At 44.7% G+C, this 23,200-nt stretch overlaps 1 protein-coding gene across 1 annotated transcript; it reads right to left on the bottom strand.

Moving 5' to 3' along the window:
* Positions 1-962: 962 nt before the first annotated feature.
* strc1 (stereocilin 1) lies at positions 963-22,901 on the bottom strand. The gene is made up of 28 exons (XM_056608117.1): positions 22,149-22,901; positions 20,950-21,675; positions 20,828-20,852; positions 19,357-20,695; positions 17,620-18,387; positions 17,427-17,489; positions 16,821-16,931; positions 15,511-15,665; positions 13,715-13,901; positions 12,790-12,905; positions 12,561-12,690; positions 12,143-12,253; positions 10,247-10,414; positions 9,624-9,764; positions 8,747-8,808; positions 8,373-8,505; positions 7,887-7,975; positions 7,338-7,473; positions 6,909-7,105; positions 6,438-6,528; positions 5,437-5,623; positions 4,919-5,094; positions 4,599-4,754; positions 4,125-4,267; positions 2,998-3,146; positions 2,464-2,561; positions 2,014-2,164; positions 963-1,165 (listed from the first exon to the last, which is right to left on the bottom strand). The coding sequence occupies exons 1-28, from the start codon at positions 22,189-22,191 to the stop codon at positions 963-965; spliced, it is 6,054 nt and encodes a 2,017-aa protein (XP_056464092.1). The 5' UTR covers positions 22,192-22,901.
* Between the last annotated feature and the right edge of the window lie 299 nt (positions 22,902-23,200).

Genomic DNA, 23,200 nt, shown 5'->3' with positions numbered 1-23,200 from the left:
GACTATGTAAACGAAAAAATAAGGCAAAAGGTGCTCATTTAAAATGGAATGGAATATAGTGCAGTAAGCTCTCAGGCCTTCTGTATTGCTTGCAAATACTTATTCTGCTCTAGCTCAACTTTTCCCTTTTTTATATTATCCGTACTTAGTCAACCAACATATATGCAGGATTAACTCTTCTGTGTCCTTATACTTTGGGGACTAAAAAGAGAAGCAGTAAAATAAAAAAGACGCTACTGTTGGAGGCATTGTTGCGTCTATGATAGCGTTGTTTCAAAATAAAAGTCCTCCATTGTTTTTCTGTTTTTATTGGATCGGACGGATGTATGCGTTCTATATTGAGGGCGTGTCCTCCCGGAAATGTACGCCATAGGCTGTATAAACGTAGGCCATTCTACATTGCTGTTGTGTTTTGTTATAGAAATAACATTCAGTGTATGCAAACATATTTTCATTGAATTGTGTAGAATAATGTTAAAGGTTGTCGAGATTTTCATTTATTTCAATAGATCGAGTCACATAATATATAATACTGATATATAAGGATATTATTATAGACAAACCAAACAACTTTCAATAAATAGAAAACATTTTGCGATAATAGAAAACTAGATTTACAACCCAAACTATCATATGGTTTTGAAAATATTATTAATTGTATTATTTCCAACCAGGTGCGTGGCTTTGCGGCCCTGAGAAGGACAAGCAACATGAACAAGACCGGCAATATCTCAGATGCTGTTGGTACATGCATCAATCGAAACACGCGGTGCTTATTATTAAGACCACCCTTTATCTCTGTTTATCTCTCTGCTGCAGTTGTTAAAAGAAAAAGAAACATAAATTAAGTTCATCAATAATATCTTAATATATTAGTAGCGCCTTTCCAAGAACCAAAGGTGATGACATTATTTACAGCCAAATAATAACGTTAAAGACAAAAGACAAAATAATTAGCCCACTTATGCATTAGAATACTGAAAGTGTGAAGTGCTGTTTGGGTCGGGTATTGGTAGGTAGGGTGGGACCGGTGGTAAGGTGAGAACGGTAGCCCTGGGTGCAGGGCGATCAAGGTCGGGGGGGGCAGAGAAGAGCAGCCAGATCAGCAGTCCCAGCAGGAGACACAGATGAGTGGGACTGACTGTCCCCCCAAATGACCCTTCCTCTGTGGAAGGACACACAAACATTAACACACACATGAAGAGATAAACACATGAACTTGAACAATCACACACACACGCAAACACACACACACACAGTAGATTACTGCATTGATTCCATCCAAACTAGAGCAAGACAACTAAATGTGCTAATTTGTTCTGGTAAAAAGGTTATGTGTCAGTAGGCCTTCATAATGATTATGTCATTGGCCTAAAACCACAATACAGATATAAGAAATAGTATCATACTTTATTAATCTCAAACAGGAAATGTAGGTTATAAACTGATATGCTGATCCTCTCATATCAAGAGTATATTTTACACAATAATTAAGTGGAAAATTGGTGTGAATACCCTTGGGCAAAGGCATAAGTCAAGTGGAACATTTAAGCAGTGCTACAAATAAATGGAAAAGGTCAAGATTGGCATTTCCTTTCAATTCAGCACTGCCAGGGAAAGATTGTCACTATCGATATCCCGCTGATTATGAGATCCCATCCCTCTAACGGCCTGCATTTTGAGTGAAACACAGACAACAGTTGCAACACTCAAGGGGCTGTGTTTGGTTGACAACTTCAAATTTCCAGTTATTTTAATGTTGTCCAATGTTACCCACTAATAATATCAACAATGTAGTGTTCGTCCTCAAAGTACACTCTGACTACTGCAAATAAAATCCTGAAAGAATCAGTACATATCACCTCATCCCTTAATGATTCTTCCAAACCTTCAGTCCCACCTCAATGTCTTGTTTCACTCAGAAATGCATCTTATGGCTTTAAAGGCTAATTTAAAAGTAAAGATTGACTCTTATTTTGACTGTTATATTCGAACAGGCAGATATTGCATTACGTCGGGGGTTCGGAAGCCGGTCATCCCAGGGCGTAAGGACTATGGCCAGGGCATTCAGTTGAGCGTCAGACAGCGCCTCACGCTGCCTCGTCGTCACCGCAACTGCCTGCTCGTAGGTGAAATGACCGATCTTGGGAGGGCTGAACACCACCTGCAGGGGGCGCCACAAACCGGGAAAACTGAGAGAACAATCGCAATAGGATACAATATGAGACGTTGCACAAGTTCTTAGATATTGAGGACAGGGTTTTTTATGTGGGTAACAGGGGACCATGCCATGTATGTTTCCATCTGATCATTAGGAAGTTTGAACACAGAAAATGGGAATACTGTGTTGATATAAATAGAGAAATGCTAATTATCTTACAGTTCAACATAGTAATGAGCCCTAATATCTTATTTTACTTTACAAAAGTCCCTCCTGGGATCGCCTGATAATGGAAGACTTACAGCAAACTTATCTGGGGGAATGAGTGAAATAGCCTGGGGTGTGATGCCTTCGAGCTGCTCCTTCACGAGCGCCGACATGGACATATCAGGAAGTCCAACTACCAACACAGATAAGATAGATGTGTTATAAGGAATAGTTCATGGACCAAAAAATGGCCAACGGAGTGCCCCATATGCTCTAGATACAGATTGGTTTAAATATGTCACATTCTACTCGAATACATGGAGTTAATTAGCTAGCTAGAATAAATCAGAATACATTGGCCTGAAATTCAAGCAATTCATGGCAAATATGACAAATAACTTGAAACATTAGGTCCACCAGTGCCATTAATAACACTGACATTATAAACCATTAAGTTCTTTCTAAAATGTAATTTGTAAACTGTGTCTCAATCAAGGCTATTAAGATTATTTCACACAGAAAGTGTAATTGGTCATAAATGTTTAAAAGCAGCGCATTGGATTCTGATATTGGTCACACTTCTGTCAGAGCTTCTGTCAGAGCTTCCGTCAGAGCTTTGATGAACCTACCTGCCACAACGCCTATCTCTATGAACACTTCTTGCCCCCAGGAACTGGTGATGCCGAAGGCAAGTCTATTACTCAGAAGCGTAACCATCGCACCAAACTGCTCCTCAGAGCAGGCGAGCCTCAACTGGCCCAACCACAGCACAGCCTTACTGTAGCCAGCAGGGGGAGGGGGGGTCACGGAAGCACAGCATACAAGGAAAAAAAGAAGATCAATAGGTCAGGAAAGATAAAATGTTCTAGCCTGACATCGCCAGCCGCATTCACAAATGCTATAGAGAAGCTCCTCCTTCTTGTGGCCCCCCATGGGATTTTTTTTTTGATCCTGTTGTACATCCTTGTGCCATGTATTACAAATATGTTTGTGAATAAACTTATAAAATTAACATTTCAAAAGTCAAGAATTTCAGTTTTTCGTAAACTTTACACACCAAAAACCTTCGCTCTTCACAAGCTACCTAGAGCCACCGGAGCAATCAATAACGCAATGCCTCTGTGTTTCCTAAGTCACATGAGCAACGGGTCTTGCAAGTCTTTTCGCTTCCCAGTTTCACCATATTCTGTTTCCCGTCGTTAATTGTGACCCAGAGGTTGTTGTTGCACAATTTTCTGCAACATGCACGAGTTTAAAAGGTTAGAAAGGTATGAAGTCGTTCACGTGCAGCAACATTCGAGGGCTTAAAACGTAAAACCAGTAGTCGCTGGATTGACCGCATCACATGTCGGCGTTGATTATGTGTATTTTGCGGGACGAGAGATGTTGTCCACTGAGCGGTTTCATACAGAACTACATTTAACTGTTTTGACAAACTGTATCTGTCTTATCTGGCAAATTCATATTTAGATCAAAAATGATTTATCGCTCTCTGTTGACTACGGTATCTATTGTTTCCAAAATAATGTCCCATGGGGGACAGTAAACAGGGCGTGGTCTAAGGCCCAATCCCATTTCTACCCCTTCCCCCTTTTCCTTCCCCTTACCCCTTCCCCTCACCCCTTCAAAACAAGGGGGAGGGGAAGGGGTAATGGGTAGAAATGGGATTGGGCCTTAGTCTCTCAAATCAAAAGACATTGGACATTGGATTTGGCTTATGAAGAGCATGTTTTAGAAAGACAATGAGAATGCTCACCTGAACTCTGTGGCATTGAAAGTTTGTATTTCAGCGGCATTTGCTCCACAAACAATGTGGCCCATCGCTACCAGAGTGCTGGAATCCAGCTGGTTAGGACTCAGTAGGATGTCTTTCACCACATTTTGGAAAAGCACAGGCAGCTAGCATGGGAAAACAAGAGTGAGAGAGATCAGCCTTGACTCAAAGTCACATTCTAAATAGATGGGATTACGTGATTATCAAATACATAACCACATATGAATGAATACATAATGACAATCATCAGTATTACTAATGACCAGTTTTTACAAATGACTCAGTAGATGGTTTGGACCAACCAGCCTGTTCTCCAACATAAAATATGCAATAGGTAGCTTGTACTAGCAAACTCTCAAAATATGAGAGTTTGCTAGTACAGCCGCCGCTATTGACTGGTCGAACAAACGGCAATACCTCTTTCTTTGAATCTTTCTTTAAGCCTCGGGGTGCTACCTGTGTGCGTTCCCAAGTGCTGACGGCGCCCATGGCTGAGATGCTGCTGATCTCTGAGAGGCGAAGAGAGGCCAGCTCCGCCCTGGAGAGGGCAACGGCCAGACCTCCCAGCTGGGGGACCACTATGGAGGGCAGGGAGGACACAGGGCCGTGCACCTTCACACACACGCACGCACGCACGCACACGCACACACACACACACACACACACACACACACACACACACACACACACACATCCCAGTCAGTCGGCAGCACTTGGTTTACCAGGGTTAGGGCTAGGGTTAAACTGCCCTGGTTGGATGGCCAGCAGAACCTCACCTGCTTGGCCCTCTGCAGCAGTGGAGAACGTTGATATTGCTGGAGGAAGGGGTCCTGTCCAATGAGCTCCAGGCAGTTGGAGAAGTCCTCGTCGGTCATGGATGTCAGGCTGTTGGGGGGCCACAGAGACGGAGCCAGGCTGTGTAGAATCTCACAGCCGGGCGTCACCACGGTAGCTGGGCAGGGACAAAAAGGATTGTGATGATGAAGATGACGACAAAGATGGCGACGGTAGAATTGTCTGTATTTTTTCCTTTTCATTATTGGTATCGTTTCCCTTGTTATTATACATGTTTCATTTTCCATACTGATCATTTTCCATGTTCTTTCTATATTCCATTAATTTCATAAAATGTTAGTATTGTTTTAAGCATTGTACATTTTGCTTTAATATGGATTATTTATGGATAAATACTTTCCAAAACCTAGCTAACCCTGGCTGGGTTCTCCAAACACACTACGTAAAAAAGAAATAAGAATTGAATGACAGATTAGAAATCATCTTTCAAAATACTTACACTGGACAGTGTTTATTGCTCCCCGAAGGAACCCGAGGAAGTACTGGAGGACAAACTCCTCCTTGCTGAACCAGGCCTGCCTCTCAAGCTGGGGGGTGTTCTTCACACAGTGGAGCCCCACCTCGCTGGCCTCCCACTGGGACTGCTCAAGGAACAACCTCTCCACGTGGCTCAGGCTCAGCAGGGACTGGAGCGACACACACATGCATATACATGAGTTCCCAAAGACACACACACACATACATAGAAAACCACAGGAATACGCACACTCAAATACACAAACATACAAAATAATACAAACAGAAATGCACTGACACATATACAACAATACATTCATACAAACAGACACAAACACAAGCATACATACGCAAACCAATAAATAGAATCACACAAATAAAGCCACGCTGCATGCAGACACACACACACACACACACACACACACACACACACACACACACACACACACACACACACACACACACACACACACACACACACACACACACACACACACACACACACACACACACACACACACACACACACGGGAGGTTAGCGGGCCAACAGGAACAGGGTATTTGAGCCAAACGGCTAACTGGAGACGTGACACCCAGCAGGGTGGTTTACAGTCCGTCCTGACCTGGTGTCAGATAGCAATCCCAGCATCCTACAGTCCATTCCCGACAACCACAAACACCTACTCTCAGAGAACAGTCAAGTCCGAAAATATCCTTCCCATCAAGGCAGACCGCGGCTGTCCCCAAGTGACTTCATAGAGGAGACTATGGACACTTCCAGAAGAGACCAGATCTTTGCAGAACTGATTGGGCATTTTATGGAGGAAAGAAATACATTTGTATAGGCAACTGAAAAGCCATACAGAACGTTAGACATTTCCAACTGACATTTCCAATGGTGGCTAAACATTTTCTGAAGTGACTAGACATTTTCAGAGACGATGAGAAAGAGAGACGATGCTCCTGATAACGGCGCAAACTCACCGGGGAAATCTTCTGCAGCGTGTCTTTGGACAGGAAGAAGAGAAATCGCCCCGCCAGGCTAATGTTGACCGCGGTCCAGGTTCCAACTGGGCTGTTGGAGACATGAACACATTAGGGACACTCCTAGTTTTCTTACACAGTAGATAAGACACAATTCCTTCCACAAATGTGCTGATTAACAAAATAACAATTAAGTCAATCCTATTTTAACTTTATTTGTGAATCAGCGAATATTTTCAAGACATCAAGGACCATGTAGGGCCCGGGCATCTTGCTCAATGCAATGCACATTGGGGATTGAACTCGGAACCTTTTCGGCTTTGAGTCAAACACACTACAACCCATTATGAAACTATCGTGCAACCCAACGGTATGGCTGACAAATATATTCATGGTCTTTTATTCTCTAAATGAACCCTCTGAAGTAGGTCTTAAACTGTTCATAGACTAAACGTAAGACCACCCATGTACCCGAAGACCGCTGGCTCCTGCAACATGGCTGCCACCTGCAACCTCTTGGTGGCGCTGTAGCAGAATCCCTGCAGAAGCTCCAGGTTGTTCAGGAAGACGCTGCGCCTCAGCTGCACAAACACCTCGTCCACCACAAACGTGGCCATGACACCCAGAGAGTGGAACTCCTTCTCTGTGTACTCCCCCGTGTACATGCCCTGCGAGAGAGAGAGAGAGAGAGAGCTTTGGTACTTCAGTGGTACAACATCCGGATAATTCAGAACAATTCAGAACTTCAGCGCGCTCAATTTTTAATTCCTTTCTCATAGACCAGAACTATTTCCATGGGGAAAACCACAACAAGCTTTCAGAGCACTTACATTTTGCGTCATAATATATCTATCCTATTTCCAAAGTGTCTCACAAAAAACAAAAAGAACCAAGCTTCACCAGTCTCTGGGTCAGCTTGTCAACCAGCAGCTCCTGCTTGACCCTGGGCAGCTGGAGGAAGGACCTGGGGTCCTGGATAATCATGGTCCTCAGAATGTCCATCATGTCTGCAGGGAACATCCTGACTGTGCTCACCCTGTTGATCGCAAGAAGACAGATGGACGGACACATTGGATGAGCAGAGAGAGAATAGATAAACTCTGAACAAGAGTATACAATTATAATAGATATGAATTGATAATCAATTCATATTTATTCCATCTTCATCCATGATGAAACAATCAGATGTAGATCGCTTAACATCTTCTAAGAATCCTCGGAATTTCAATTTTGTTACGACGAAAAATTTCAATTTGGTTTGTGAAGATATAGGTGATTATGTGTGTGTATTAATAATGCTATATGACACACATTTCGTCTTTTGCATGATATCCACCCACTATTGTGGGTGGATATCATGTTCAAAAGAATTCTGTCATTGGTCAGACCATTTCACTGCAACAGAGTAGATGCTGCAGAAGGCAATTTCTGACGACTGGTCAGACTTACGGCAGGGCCAAAGCAATTTCTGCTCCCATGTCCACTAGAAGCTCAGAGAAGAACTCAAAACGGTACAGCTCATTTATCAGACAGTTTTTCTGTAGAGGGAAAAAAAGGTTCAGTCATCTGGCAGTGGATGCTGTTTAAAAATGTTTGCAACAGCGCATCACTGGGAACAGGGATAGTAATTGAGTTGCTCAAAGAAGGACGCAACAGTCTTGTTTTCTTGTTCTCAGAGGATATTAGATATAACTAGATAGTATAATATCTGTAGGTCTATTGAGTTTTCAGGAATTTTAATTGTAAATTTAAAATGTAATGCATTCCTACTTTCATTTAGTCACAGTGTTGAAAAACCCGCTAAATAGCAAATACATTTCTCTGTCATCTTGTCTTCGAAAGCCGTGCTTTGTTGAAAAGCAATGTTTGTTTTTACATAAATCTAAGCAGAGCTCTATATCCGTAATGCTTCTGTGAGGTAAACACTGAACTCACCAGTGACGTGTGAAGGAGAGTGGGCTGCTCTTGCAGGAAGTGAAGGATATCTCTCAGCAGGGAAATGGATGACCCCGCGATGAGTCTCTGGAGCACCGGGCAGCTCACACCTTGACCCACCGTCCCAATGCTCCTGGGTTCACAACAGGAAGGAGCGGTCAGGGTGCCCCATCGTCTTTATGCAAAACTCATTCAACTTCGTAAAGCAAATAGCACAGCCTTACCATTAATAAAAGTACAACTGCACAATGTTAGGTTATGAAGTGCAGAGCACTTTATATCCTAAAATTGACGATATTCATTCATAAGCTTTGGATCAAATCACATGATAATGCTGACGACCACAGCTCAGGCAGATTTGAGGTTAAACGTACAGGAAGCGTTCTTTGGTGAGGTTTGGCTGGGATTCCATCACTTTTCTGAATAATGCCTTGGCCTGCATAGAAAGAAGAAGAAAATAATTGTGTTTCTGGCTGATGAATGAAAAGGAGTTATTTCATCTTGTGTTCGACTGCCAATGTTTAATGGCAGTATGGGGTCTTGAGGTCTATTAGCTGGTTGTAGTGGTGTTATGGGGAATACAACTAGTAGTGTGCAGTGGTGTTATGGGGAATACAACTAGTAGTGTGCAGTGGTGTTATGGGGAATACAACTAGTAGTGTGCAGTGGTATTATGGGGAATACAACTAGTAGTGTGTAGTGGTGTTATGGGGAATACAACTAGTAGTTAGTGGTGTTATGGGGAATACAACTAGTAGTGTGTAGTGGTGTTATGGGGAATACAACTAGTAGTGTGTTGTGGTGTTATGGGGACTATAACTAGCTGTGTGTAGTGGTATTATGAGGACTATAACTAGCTGTGTGTAGTGGTATTATGAGGACTATAACTAGCTGTGTATAGCGGTTATATGGGGACTATAACTAGCTGTGTGTAGTGGTATTATGGGGACTATAACTAGCTGTGTATAGCGGTGTTATGAGGACCCTAACTAGCAGAGTGTAGTGGTGTTATGAGGACCCTAACTAGCAGAGTGTAGTGGTGTTATGAGGACCCTAACTAGCAGAGTGTAGTGGTGTTATGAGGACCCTAACTAGCAGAGTGTAGTGGTGTTCTGGAGACCAGAACTAGTAGCTGTGTTAGTGGCAGCATGGGTAGCGTACCTGCTGTGTGTTCCAGGGCTGTGTGGTGGTGTATGGGTAGCGTACCTGCTGTGTGTTCCAGGGCTGTGTGGTGGTGTATGGGTAGCGTACCTGCTGTGTGTTCCAGGGCTGTGTGGTGGTGTATGTGCTGTTTGCTATGAGTAGAGTTGTGTGGGGAAGCACGCTGAGCAGAGGAGTGATGGACAGGAGAGGGGCAACATTCAGCAGCCGGTTCACCACATCAGGATAGCCCTGAGGAAACAAGAAACAACCTCATGTTTTCACATACAACAATGTCTTCACATATAACAATAGGTACCTAAAAGAGCTATAGGTACGATTTAAGAGGTATCATTTGAGTTTCATTTGTTAGACATGGCATAGTTATTCCTCATCTATTAGTGACTGGAATGCGCTATAAGAACATCGCAGCGGGCTCACTTCACCTGCATCGTTTATTGGTATAGTTTATGTTCAAAATCTTGCTTTCTTCTGCTCTCTCTTCCAACTCTGACATCTTACCTACAACCCAATCAATGGTTTACGTGTGTGTGTGTGTGTGTGTGTGTGTGTGTGTGTGTGTGTGTGTGTGTGTGTGTGTGTGTGTGTGTGTGTGTGTGTGTGTGTGTGTGTGTGTGCGTGCGTGCGTGCGTGCGTGCGTGCGTGCGTGCGTGCGTGCGTGCGTGCGTGCGTGCGTGCGTGCGTGCGTGCGTGCGTGCGTGGGTGTGTGTTACCCAGAGTTTGGTTGAGATGGCGTTGGCCAGGGGTGGTCTGAGCTCTGCCTTGTTCTGGGCCATGCCAGGCAGGGAGGAGAGCAGCGTGTCGGCTGGGAGGGCCCGCACCGTCTCCACCTTCAGCCCCACCACCAGCGTGCCCAGCGCCTGAAGACCCGCCGGGGCCGTCTGGACCACAGGACCAACAGAGTGGCCCGTTAGAAAGTTGGCTCATTCAGTTAAAGTTGTACAATTCCCTTGATGTTGAATCATTCAGTTTAAGTTGTACAATTCCCTTAATGTTGAATCATTCAGTTAAAGTTGTAGAATTCCCTTAATGTTGAATCATTCAGTTAAAGTTGTACAATTCCCTTATTTTGAATCATTCAGTTAAAGTTGTAGAATTCCCTTAATGTTGAATCATTCAGTTAAAGTTGTCTGATTCTGTTAATGTTGGCTAATTCTGTTCAAGCTGGCTAGGTCATCCAACGTTGGCAAATAACATTAACGTTAACGTTGGCTAATTCAGTTTGAAATTCAAACATTGAATTGTTTTTGTTTGTTTCTGTTTTTTATTGTTCACCCCCTTGATTTCATTTTTTTAAGATTTATTTTTACAGGTTTTATGCTTTTAGTAAGGAGAGAGTTAGACAGGGAGGTATGGGGAAGAGAGGGGAAGACATACAGCAAAGAAGCACGGGCAGAAACCCTTTGTGGTAAGGACTGAACATTAATGGGGCGCGGTTTTGATTTCTGTGATTCAACTATTAAATTGTATTTTATTTCAATGAAAGAATAATCATTTGGCAATATATAACTATCATCTAAGGTTGCCACAAAAATATTGTTGTTTAAGTCTGTTACACCGAGTGCCCAAATTCAGTATTGCATGACAAACGCCATGGACTTTGGAATGGGAAGAATGCCCTGTGCTGCAGGGCATTGGCCATCCAATATTGTCCACCATCACCAGGGAGGTAGTAGCTTGGTAAACATGAAAAGTAGTATTAGTGGGCAGTATTACTTCAAAACAGTGCATGAGGTCACATGTTTCAGTAGCTGTTCTCTGGATATACTATGCAAGCCAAGTGTTGTTTTGCTATAAATTTGAAATAAACAAAACATCGCTCACAGTATAGCTTGAAGACATCTTGTCCAGGATTACACGAGCCTGATAAAAAAAAAGAAAAAAGAAGTAATTATAAATAAAACAGGATAAAAATAAATGGGTTGAATGAGGCGGGAAGTGGCTGCTGAAAGGGTGTAAGTGGTTCACAACATTTTCTTGATCCTGTTGGATTTGTATACGCTGCTACTCTGAGGCCAGACCACAGTTGGGGTGTTGGAGCAGAATAAAGCTTATTATCACGTTAACGACAGGGTGAAAGTCTTGCCCCCTTCCTACCCTGACTCAGATAACATCAGACCTCAGAGTTGAGACTGGGTGCTTGTCAGCTGTTCAGCTATCATTACCCCCATCCCTTCCTCGAAGGTTTAAGAATGAAGCCAATCATGCAGAACACCATCTGCCTCATACTCAAGCTGCCATATAGGTAGACTGTCTGAATAGGATCAGTTACCATGTAGGAAGGGGAGCTTCTGATTGTATTTGAAATAAGGCTAAGGAATGTTTTTAATGGCCATACCGTGCCAGCCTAACCTTGCAGAATGAAGCCTTACTAGCTAAATACTGGTAATTTTTCTGTAGAACCTTACAAGCACTAACGATACTAACGTTGGTAGCCAAAGTTCCTGGCAAAATTTTGCTAGTCAAACCTTACTAGCCATAATATTGGTAGACAAACCTTGCTGTCGTATCCATTGCTTGCAGAAAGTTTCTTGCCAAAACCTTACTCGCCGAATATTGCTAACTGAGCATTTGACTTCAGTGTGAACAATAGCTTGGGAATATCATACCTGTGTAGGGGTGAATGACACAGTGGCCAATTCAGAGAAGTGAGGCAGCAGCTGTGATTGGCTAAGCTCCTGCAAGAAGTCCACACCTAGCCAGGGCAGGAACGGGACCAGCTCAAAAAGTGTGTCGGGTGGAAGTGAGAACGGGGACCTCAAATTGGTTTGATTCAGGATGAAAACGATCTGTGAAAGCAGAATATACAATGACAATTCTCTCTCTCTCTCCTCTGCTGGAGAAGATGTCCTCTTCCCTGCTCTCTCTCTCTCTCTCTCTCTCTCTCTCTCTCTCTCTCTCTCTCTCTCTCTCTCTCTCTCTCTCTCTCTCTCTCTCTCTCTCTCTCTCTCTCTCTCTCTCTCTCTCTCTCTCTCTCTCTCTCTCTCTCTCTCTCTCTCTCTCTCTCTCTCTCTCTCTCTCTCTCACCATGTCACTGGGCAAATTCAGCCTGTATTGGGCGCAGTTGGAGATGAGTCTCTGGATGACGGGGAAAACCTCAGAGTTCCTGTAGAGCAGCAGCTCTGAAGGCTCTACCAGGCAGGTCAGGTTCCCCAGCCTGAACACACACATTTATTTATTTTCTGTGCGTGCGTGTGTCCAAGTAAATGTATTGTACATGTATTAATTTTTGTACGTGCATGCATGGGCGCACTACCTGTTGAAGTCCTGTATGGAGAGGTTCTTGTAGGCACCGATGATGCTCTGAGCTATGAAGTTCTGCTGCAGGGTGCTGAGCGTGTTTCTCCGCAGCACCTCCAGCCCGTCCAGCAGCTGAGGGACACACATGCAGTCAGAAGAACTCAAACAAATGCCCACGGACCCAGTGTCTCTGTGGGCCTATTCTCTACACAGGAGGTAAGTTGACGGCTGGGTTTCCGTCTTCTTCACTGTTCACCTAAATGTATTAACTTTATCTCCACTTTGAATGCCGACTGCGTTGAAAGGGCAAGTGCAAAACTTGGACATAAAAACAGCTGATAAAATAAATTCTGTAAAACTGTAGAAAACACAGTTGACTAAATCCAACTTTTATGCAGACAAATCCCCCCCCAAAAAATGTAGCCAGTCCAATTTTGGCTATATGCTTTGATTATTGCCAGCCTCACTGTTGGTTGCCTTGGATAAAATTAAATCTGGTTTACATTTTAAATGCAATGCTTGGTGTTGGAACTTTATCAGGTGTCATCCTGCCATACAGAATCAGTACAACCCTTTTGATCCATGACACACGCAGTTATATAATCTATTTGCCACGAAACCGTCTTCAGTATTGACCTGTATTCACAGCCGACTAATTTCTGTCCCAGGCTCATTATAAATTAAACCATTCAAATCTTTACTTATTAAACATCATCCGCGTCGACGCCAGGCAAATAGTGTTGAGGTGCACAGAGAAGCTATCATCATCCTCATCATCATCATCCTCGTCAAGCACTCCCGCTGAAAGCCTACCTGACGGCCAGCTCTGGCGCCGGCGGCCAGTCACCGATGGATCTGACCAAGGCGCCAGTGCTCAGGTTTCTCCCCCCCCCCCCTCCACAGCTCCTGAGGTGTCAGGAGCTGGACACTGCCACTGTTACCTGAGCAGGGGAGAGGTGTTGGAAGCTTTGGAAGGGCAGGTAGACGATCAGGTTCCCGGTGTCCCTGATGAGAGAGCGTGCGCCACTGGTCATGTTGAGCGGCGCCATGGCCCGGCTGAACCACTGGCCAAACGCCTGGCGCAGGGCCAGGCGCATGAGTGCCAGGTTGTCGTTGATCGCACCCCGGCTGGATAGGGAGAAGGGGTATCGGTCACTGAATCTGTGTGTGCGTGCGTCTTTGTGTTTGATTTTGTGTTTGTGTGTGTGTATGTGTGATCGTTTGTATGTATGCCTATGCCTGGGTCTGTGTCCGACTGGATAGGGAGAAGGGGTATCGGTCACTGAATCTCTATGTGTGTGTGTTTGGTATTGTTTTTGTGTGTATGTGTGGTTGTCTACATGTATGCCAGTGTCTGTGCGGGTGAGGGTGAGTGTGAGATGAGTGTGAGTTTGCTTATATGGCGCATGTGTGTGTGCATACTTTAGATGCTTAACAGTCATGTCAGCAGTCTCTGTTTCTCCTCAATAAGTGCAAATGTTTGTTGTAACTGCAGCGGTACAATCAACCAACAGCACATAAACACCCGACACAAAGAACCGGGCAGGATTATTTGGATTTAAATCCGGTCACCTGTTTCCTTAGCTAGTAATCTATAATTCATGGCTACCAACACCTCGCGACACACAGCTTCAGCTTGGATCCTGACACCTGGGGTGTGTTGTGTGTTTACATGGAGTCAGATAAGGTGTCTGTAAACCACGTTAATAAATGATTCTGATCCTGTGCTGCCGGAGATACAAAGATTATAAAAAGTAAGTGTCCCATTTAGCATGTCGTACATGAACAAAAAACACTTAAAATCAGGGAAGTATTTTAATCTGTGCAGACGGTGTGCCGTCTCCATTTTGTTTTTGTTCATTCTAGACTTCCTGTTGAGGGCAATGAGAGTGTCTACTGGTTTGGTTTCTGATGATGCAACGGTGTTGTGGAATGTCCGGGATGAAACTATTTTGTACGTTCTTTTTTTAAACGTAGCCCATGGGTATATATAGTCAACATAGTAATCTATGCCATTAAGTCACTGTTCCAAAAAATTTAATATTATTGTAATTTATAAAAAAAAAAACAGTAAAATCTTTTGCCAGTCTTCACCAACCAGTTTGTGAACGCTCTGCTGTACTCCGAATGAAGGTAGCATTCTACGTTTGGCTGGGAATAACGTTGCGCGCAGGCTGTAAACAAACCAAACACTGTGCGTGAAGATGTCCGTCAACGAGAGCTGACTTTAACGTCATTGTTCTCAGCCACTCCCTCTGTTCGCTGATTGGACGCACAAAATTTGGACGGAGAAAACCCAGGAATATACCGCAAACCCAGACGTAGTACTGAAGGGATATGAAAATTGAGCGGAAGTACTTAGGCAGGCGGAGCCAGGCTAACTGTGTGTGACGCATAATAACAACATCTCTCATTATCAAGCTCATAAACGACGGTATGAAAAAGTAGCACAAATGGGTCGTAACCATGGCGATAAGATGTCCCCCCTCCTTCCTAGAACCCAAAAACTAATTTATTTAAATCTCAGTATTCAACTTCGAGCGGAAACAAGGGGTTCACATTTACTTTAAGTAGAATAAAACAATTATTTCATTCATGCTTTAATGCAATTATTTCTAAGTATTCTGCAACTGAAGTCACTCGGCCATCAGCCATTAAACCACTGAATACTTGGTAAGTATGAAACTTGTTCCATCAGTCACTAAGCTAACCGAATCATAAGATGGCCACCACTCACACAAAGGCGTTGGACTGCAGTGGGGGTAGAGCATTGATGTCGGCCAGGGAGGCCCAGGGTAGAAGAGGAGCCAGCTCTGTGAACAGCCTGCTGTCCTTCCACAGGTGGACGGGGATGAACACAGACACCATGGCCGATAAATAGACATCCGTCAGCTGGAAAACACACACAGACAAGAGGTCAGCATTCACTAGAGGAACATAATGTATTCAACTGAGAAACAGCATGTTTTAACCTGAAAGACATCATGTATTCACCGTGGACATGTGTTCGCCAGAGACGCATGATATCATGTGTTCACTTGAGAACAATCATGAATTCACCAGAGAAATGTCATGTATTCATTAAACACATCACGTGTTCACTAGAGAAAAATCTAAATTCACCAGAGTACGGTATTGTATTTGACAGAGAAAAAAAGATGTATTCAGCAGGGAAAATGATTGGAATAACCAGACACCTCATGTATTCACCAGGAGGTCATACAATTTTCACCTGAGACTAACCAGAGAAACATGTATTCTCCAAAGAATCATGCATTCACCTGAGACAAAGCATGTATTCACAATATAAAAGCATGCCTTCACCTGATACACCATTTATTCATTAGAGAAAAATCTTAAATTCACAAGAGAAACAACTTACATTCACCAGACCCATCATGTATTCTCCAAATGAACATAATGTATTCACCAGAAGCACATCATGTATTAACGAGATTAAACTAAATTTATTCACCAGAAACACATCATGTTTTCACACGGAAACATCATGCATTTACCAGAGAAACATCATGTTTTCACCCGAAACACATCATGTATTCACTATAGAAACATTATGCATTCACCAGACACATAATTGATTCACTAGATAAACATAATGAATTCACTAGAGAAACATAATGTATTCACCCGACAAACCAGAGAAACATGTATTTATCATAGAAATCTCATGTACTCACAAAAGACACGCCATGTATTCAAAAGGGGAACATAACGTATTTACCAGATAAAAATCTGGTATTAACCATGGAAAAATATTATACTCTGCAGACAAACCAGAGAAACATCATATATAAGACAGAAACAACGCAATGTAGTCTTCACCAGAGATACATCATGTTTTCACTAGTCACTTAATGTATTCACAAAATAAACGTGATGTTTTCACAAGAGAAACGTTATGTGTTCACCGAGGTTAAACCCCTCCCTTCTCCCCCTCCCTTCTCCTCAATGACCTACACCTGTACTCACTCTTAAAGTCCCTTCATATAAAGGTGTCTGCTTTAGGTCATTTTAGTGTCTGTTTACCTGCAGTGAGTTCTTATGCCGACTGTAGTGCTCGAGGATCTCCCGGGCCGTGGTGTTGTCCACCCCACTCAGCACAGCACGCAGACTCTCCAGAGGGATCCGGAAATACTCCTGATCAGATCAGTAAGGAGAGATCAATACATACCTGCTGCTGCTGGAATCCAATCATATCATGCTACACAAACAGTCTCCTGCTGTATTATCCCTTGAAAACCTTAAACAAATACCGTCTCCTGTTTTTATATCCTTGTATGGTTGTTAAGGATAAGTTCCTTACACTTGAATGACCAGCCATGATGGAAATTAATGAAATACTGGAATTACCCTGTATCTGAATTCACATTGAGTCCATTTGACTATGGTTATTTGGCATGTGCCAAATAGCTAAATATAACTAGCATTCAGGTTAATGCATAATAACTACAGTTTCAGTCGTAATAACACTGCTATCTGTATACTGATACACAGTAAGGAGGTAAGGAAGTCTGATCTTTGGATGTACATGTGGAATTGTTACTTATTTACTTTCGAATTGATTAGCCGATATGGTTTATTCACAGAGAATACCAATCACTGTTAGTAACTACACAATGATTTAAACATCACCTGGATGAGGAAGACCTCTGGGTCCAGTATGGTGCGCGACTCCATCAGGCTGGTGAGTTCTTTCTGTGGAGGAAAACAAGACAAAACATCCACACAAACAGACACACACAGTAGTTTGCAAGGTTCTACGGTTTACCCACTTCATTTGAACTTATTGCGGTGTGTGTGCGTGCGTGCGTAATCCAAGCGCTACCCCAAAGCACTGCAGGAGGACCCTCTTGTTCTCGAAGTTGGTCTCTCTCTCCAGGTAGAGGGCGGTGGAGTTCAGCACGCTCCGCCGGATATGGTCCGTGACGCGCAGCGACGTCAGCTGCCTCTCCTCCAGCGCCACCAGCATCACCACGCTCATGCTGGCCGCCTTGTTCAGCACCGACAGACCCTGCATCCGCTGGGTCAGGCTCTCCACCCAGCAGCGCAGCACCGCCTGCAGCGAGGCTGTGACGCTCGCCCCGGGCCTGCACACCGGAGCCAGGTCGGCCGAGCAGGACCAGTTAAACCTCATCACCAGCTCTCGGGCCAGGCAGGGCTGGCTCTCCTCCCCGGGGCCGCTGTCGTTTGCACCGTGGTGGCTGAAGCTGTGGCACAGTTGGCTCACCCACATGGTGGAAGTGTCCTGGGCGAGCCAGGCCAGAAGGTTGACGTCTAGGCAGACTGACCTAGCGAAGTTCACCTGGTCGTATTTCCAGCACAGAGCCATGAGGTCCTGGTCCGGGAGCGACAGGCCCCAGCTGGCGTACTGGCACTGCTCGAAGAGGTTGAAGCCCAGCGGCTCCCCGGGTTGGGACCCGTTAATGCAGTGCTGCAGCAGCCAAATGTTGTCCGGGTTGGCCAGGAGGTGCTTCAGCACAACGCCATCGGCGCACACCCTGGTGGTGAAGTTGAAGGGGTCCAGCTCAGCACAGCGCGCCAGATCGGTCATGTCCACGATGATGGGCCGGGTCCACTCCGAGTATCTGCAAACCTGAACACACAAAACACAAAAAATGTATTCTAGGGCTGAATGATTTGGGGAAATAAAAGAATTGCGATCATTTCGACCGATATTGCGATTTAGCATGTGATTATTATTTTTAAAGTTCCTTATGTTCTGCATTATTCACTAAAGAAGCAATAAATCATTCTATAGTATGACCAACACAACATTGGAAGCAGCAACATTGTATACTGTGTTGGTTGGGGATAGTTAAAACATATGGTTTCTAGCGGCTATAACGATGTTAAATCACATTGAAATACCATGGCTCCCATCACCCATGCAGACACACATTCAAACACCACCGATAGCAGTGCCAGGCATGCAATGTCCACAAGCAGCTCCTATGAGGCATGCAGGAGGAGCCTTGCCCAAGAGCGATGCGAGGACTGCCGGTGCCTTCGGTGGTTCCACCTACTGGAGCGTTCACCATGAAGTCAACAAGACGCCTTGTAGCGACCCAGCTTTAATTCCATCCTTCGGTCCTATGCTATTTAGGACTACTTGTAACCCCCCCTGTCTATCCATTCTCTTTCCTGTCAATATTCACCTAGGGCTGTGCAATTCATCGAATTTTGATTGCCATTTAGATTTTTGTGTCAAAATTTCTCCAAACTAATTTTGACACAAAATCATTATTCATTCAATGTTTTATAGAAATTGCAGCTGGATACGTTTATGTATATATTTTCGTCACAAAGTTTTGTGGGGGAAATGCTGAATTAATGCATCATGCTTTCAAACTCAAAAATAGTCTTCTGAATAATCGTGATTTCAATATTGACCAAAATAATCGTGATCCTAATTTTTTTACAAAATTGAGCAGCACTATCTTCACCTTCCTGTCTGTAAAAATGCAGAAAAGCGAATCAACCAGCAGACCCTCCGGTCGCCAGTAAACCTGCTCTCCCTCCCGGACAAAAGCAGCCAGCCGAGCCTTCAACAACAACAACAGACCTGTGGTATCATCTCCGCCACGTCTCTGTCCCCGCACGCCGTCAGCAGCCATTTGTTCTGGGTCTCCGCCGCCAGCTGGTCGAACAGCGTGGAGTTGCAGCACACCTTCGTGGTGAAGTTGTCCTTATCGTGTTGCCAACACAGCCCCACCACCGAGGGGTCCACATGCCGGTCGCCCCAGTTCCCGTAGTCGCACCAGTAGATGACCCTGGATGGCGGCGTGGTCTGCGGGACTACCTGAGACACGTTGGCACAGAACACCTCCAGCCAACTGGCGTACACCTGGTTCTGCAGCAGAGCGCTAAAGAAGGTGGCGTTGGCGCACACCTCGGCGGCGAATCGCGCGGCGTCGTTGCGGGTGCAGAGGGACATGACGTTCATGGGGATCTGCATGACATCGTGCCACTCGGAGTAGCGGCAGGAGTCCGCCACCAACTCGTCCAGGGTCCCTTCCGTCGGCGACTGCAGGGCGAGGTGCGTGCAGTTGGGGATCAGAGCCACGTTGTCCGGGTTGATGAACAAGAAGTTGAAGAGGCCGAGGTCCTTGCAGACCAGATCCTTCAGCCTGCCGCCGTCCATGCTCCAGCAGAAGGCCACCATGGCAGAGGGCACCTCCGGCTGGTTCATCCAGCCCTCGTAGGCACAGAAGAGGCTCAGCAGCATTCCTGGGTTCGACGTCAGGTTACCACAAAAGTCCAACATCCAGTGGTTGTTGGGGTCCGACAGCAGCTGCATCATGCGCAGCGGGCTGTCACACACCTGCTCCACGAACAGGGCGCGGTCGTTATCGGAGCACAAGCTCACCACCCCGGCGTCCACCGCCTCACCCTGAAACCAGGAGTCATAGTCACAGACCAGGTTTCGGAGGTTGGGCGACGCCCTGGCGCGGCGGGCCTGCGACGGGGGGAGGGGCAGGACAGGCGGCGGCGGTGGCGGCGTGTAGCCTCCGGTGTCACAAGCGGGCGCCCGGGTGAGGACGGGCGACATCAGCGCCTGGATGGCGTGACACGTGTTACCCCAGACGTGCTCCAGCTGCGCGGGGCTGAGCTGGCTGAGCGCGCGGCAGAACACCCCCAGCGAGGTGGGGGGGTCCTCCGGCGGAGCGGCAAGGACGTGGGCGCACAGGGTCTCGTTGAAGACAGTGAGGTTGTGGCGGTCGCAGCTGAACATGGAGTCTTCATCGTCGTCATTGGTGGCGGTTTGGGAGGCAGGGCGGCTGTAGTGGCCGGCAGGATTGGGGCATTCTGAACCGGGGTCGTTGCACAGAGAGGATTCTGAGCCCAGGAAGATGTCCAGTATGGAGGGGCCGAAGGACCAGCTGACGTTGTGTTTCATTCCCCTGCCGAGAGAACAGTGTGTCAGCTTGTGTTTATCCGTATTGTGTGTTTAGAGTGTTGGTAGATTTTAATATGCTCTAAATACACAACTAGATGAGAAAAAAAGTGTTGAACTTGATGTTAAGATTGCTTACCACATTATAAGCTGCTTCAGATTCCCTGCAGAGCAAGAAACAAACATATATTTTTCATTGAACATGCTAACTTCTCTTTAATCGTATTCATATGGGTAAATATGTTTGTGGGTGTTCCTTACCTTGCTGGCATTGCTCGGTTTGATTAAGCGAAGGAACTGTAATTCCAAACTGTAAACCAATGTTCACGTAATCAATGGGGACTTGGATAAGAGTCCCCATCTTCGTTGAGAAATACGTCACAACCATGTCCAAAAGCCGACTTATAGTCGACATCAGACTCCCAGACTGGGGTACCTGTGACATTGCCAATACAAGCATTTCCTGGAAGGCGGTGAGTTCCGCCGTGCTCACCTCGTCCATCCTCAAGTAGGACCTGAATAAGCTGCCCGCACCCGTGTCCTTAGGGGTACATCCCTCCGACCTCATGAACGACAAAAGCGCCAGCAACGGATTAGCGAGTTCTAGAACGACCACCCTCGTTAACTCTGCTTCCAGGCCACATTCTTGTGTCCCGGACAGGATACACACGAGTGTTTCGGGAAGGTTATTGACGAATCGCTCGCTCATTAACGGCATGTATACCGAATATAGGTTAACTAAGACGCTATAATAGGAGTTTAAGTGGACACCCTCCAACCGGGATGGGTCTCCTCCGGATCGGGACGAAGCATCGCCTTGGATATGCCCTGACCTTGAGTTGCTGCTGCCTTTTAGTGTTTTATAATCAGTTACTACTCTGGTCAGTGATTGAATTTGTTCTATAACGCTCCGGATCTCCTCCTGTAACTCAGCGCCGCTGTGCGGCGGTGGGATTTGGGAGCACTCTTTAACATCGCAGACTGTTCCTGTTGAGAGATAAACAGGGCACAGGGCAGGTTAAGACCCCTACGTTTTCTAAAATGTAGTTAACTTATCCTTTAAAAAAGAAAAAAAAAAATAGAATGTGGAAGGATTTTATAAGATATAAAATCCTGCAATAGTCTTGGAAATTAGATAGACTATCAATTCTTTATTATATATATATTTTATATAAAAGGTACAATTGCAACATCACTAAGCAGAGAATACACATAGGCCTAAGCCATACAATGAAAAAGGATAACATATGTTTGAGAAGTATGGTCTATCTACTGAGGATAATGAGGCTATATGATTTAGATTGAACAGGCATAGTCCTACTGTAACAACAGTTGATTATTTATACATAATTAATTTAATTGGCTCGTGTCACTTAAAAAAGTACTAAAGAAAATATGTACAACATATCACCAGGCTCCTTCAGACGTTTATTTTTTTAAATTATAAACATGACACTTACCAAAGAGGATGCACACAATACAAATGGTAGGCGTTGACCACATTTTCCCGACGTTCGCCTCAAAATGTCCAGATAAAAAAAATAGCGATATCGTCTTTTCCTATTCCGTCAAGTTAGAAAACACTAATTTCACGCAAAGGGGAACATTTTAAAATGACCAACTTCATCTTGGTTATGAAACAAGTCTCCTTTGGGCTACTTTTGTTCAGAATATTGTCCAATCGAGCACGCCAAGGTGTTTCGTCCTTTTCTTATCTCAAGGGATGCTCAAGAAGAAGACCAGTTAAGACGGGGATCTGGGATGGACTGACCTGGCCTACTAACTGTTTTGGAAACCACTCACATGTCTGAGTGCAATGCTACACCTGGTGCTCTAAAGCCTCGTAATTAAGGCCAGAAAGCGTCGGACGAGGTGCGAAACGCGGAACGGATTTCGCCTGGGGGGAAAAAATAAAAAAAGTTTGGCCATTAGTGATGAAATATTCATGATCCGTGTTGATTAGCTCCTCTCACGGCTCTTTGTCTGAAACCGGAGTCCGGTCACTCAAGACAACATAAGATTCCCCGACATCTGGTGGTGCGGAAAACCTTACGATAATAACCAATAATTGCAAGGTAGTTACAGGTTGTTGCACTCATTAGTTCGTCCGGGGAGGCATAATCAAAGACCCGCTACATGTTGTTACCACGGAACAACGACGATGTTACAAAGAGTGACATTTATAAAATAAATATATAAATCCGTCTTCCCAGGGATCGAACCAACAACCTTTTGATTCGTAGTCAGACTCCCCACTGGACCGCATAACCTGCCATAAAAAGAATAACCTAAAGCACAACGATGCAGCATCTTTCAACATAAGTAAACTAAGATAAGCAAGTTTATTATTTATTTAGGAAACAAATTATGATGCCATATTTACTTTGGGCTGTTTTGGAAATAGTTATTCAGAATACTTTGATTGCCTGGGGGAATTATTTGAAGCAATAAAACAAGCCTCTATCAGATTAGCGAATATGGTCTAGGAGGGCAAGGTATCACTTAATCAAGG

The sequence above is a fragment of the Gadus chalcogrammus genome, chromosome 14, assembly GCF_026213295.1.
Source record: "Gadus chalcogrammus isolate NIFS_2021 chromosome 14, NIFS_Gcha_1.0, whole genome shotgun sequence".
NCBI lineage: Eukaryota > Metazoa > Chordata > Actinopteri > Gadiformes > Gadidae > Gadus > Gadus chalcogrammus.
The sequence above is the reverse complement of the archived record's forward strand: the minus strand, read 5'-3'. Positions and strand labels throughout refer to the sequence as shown.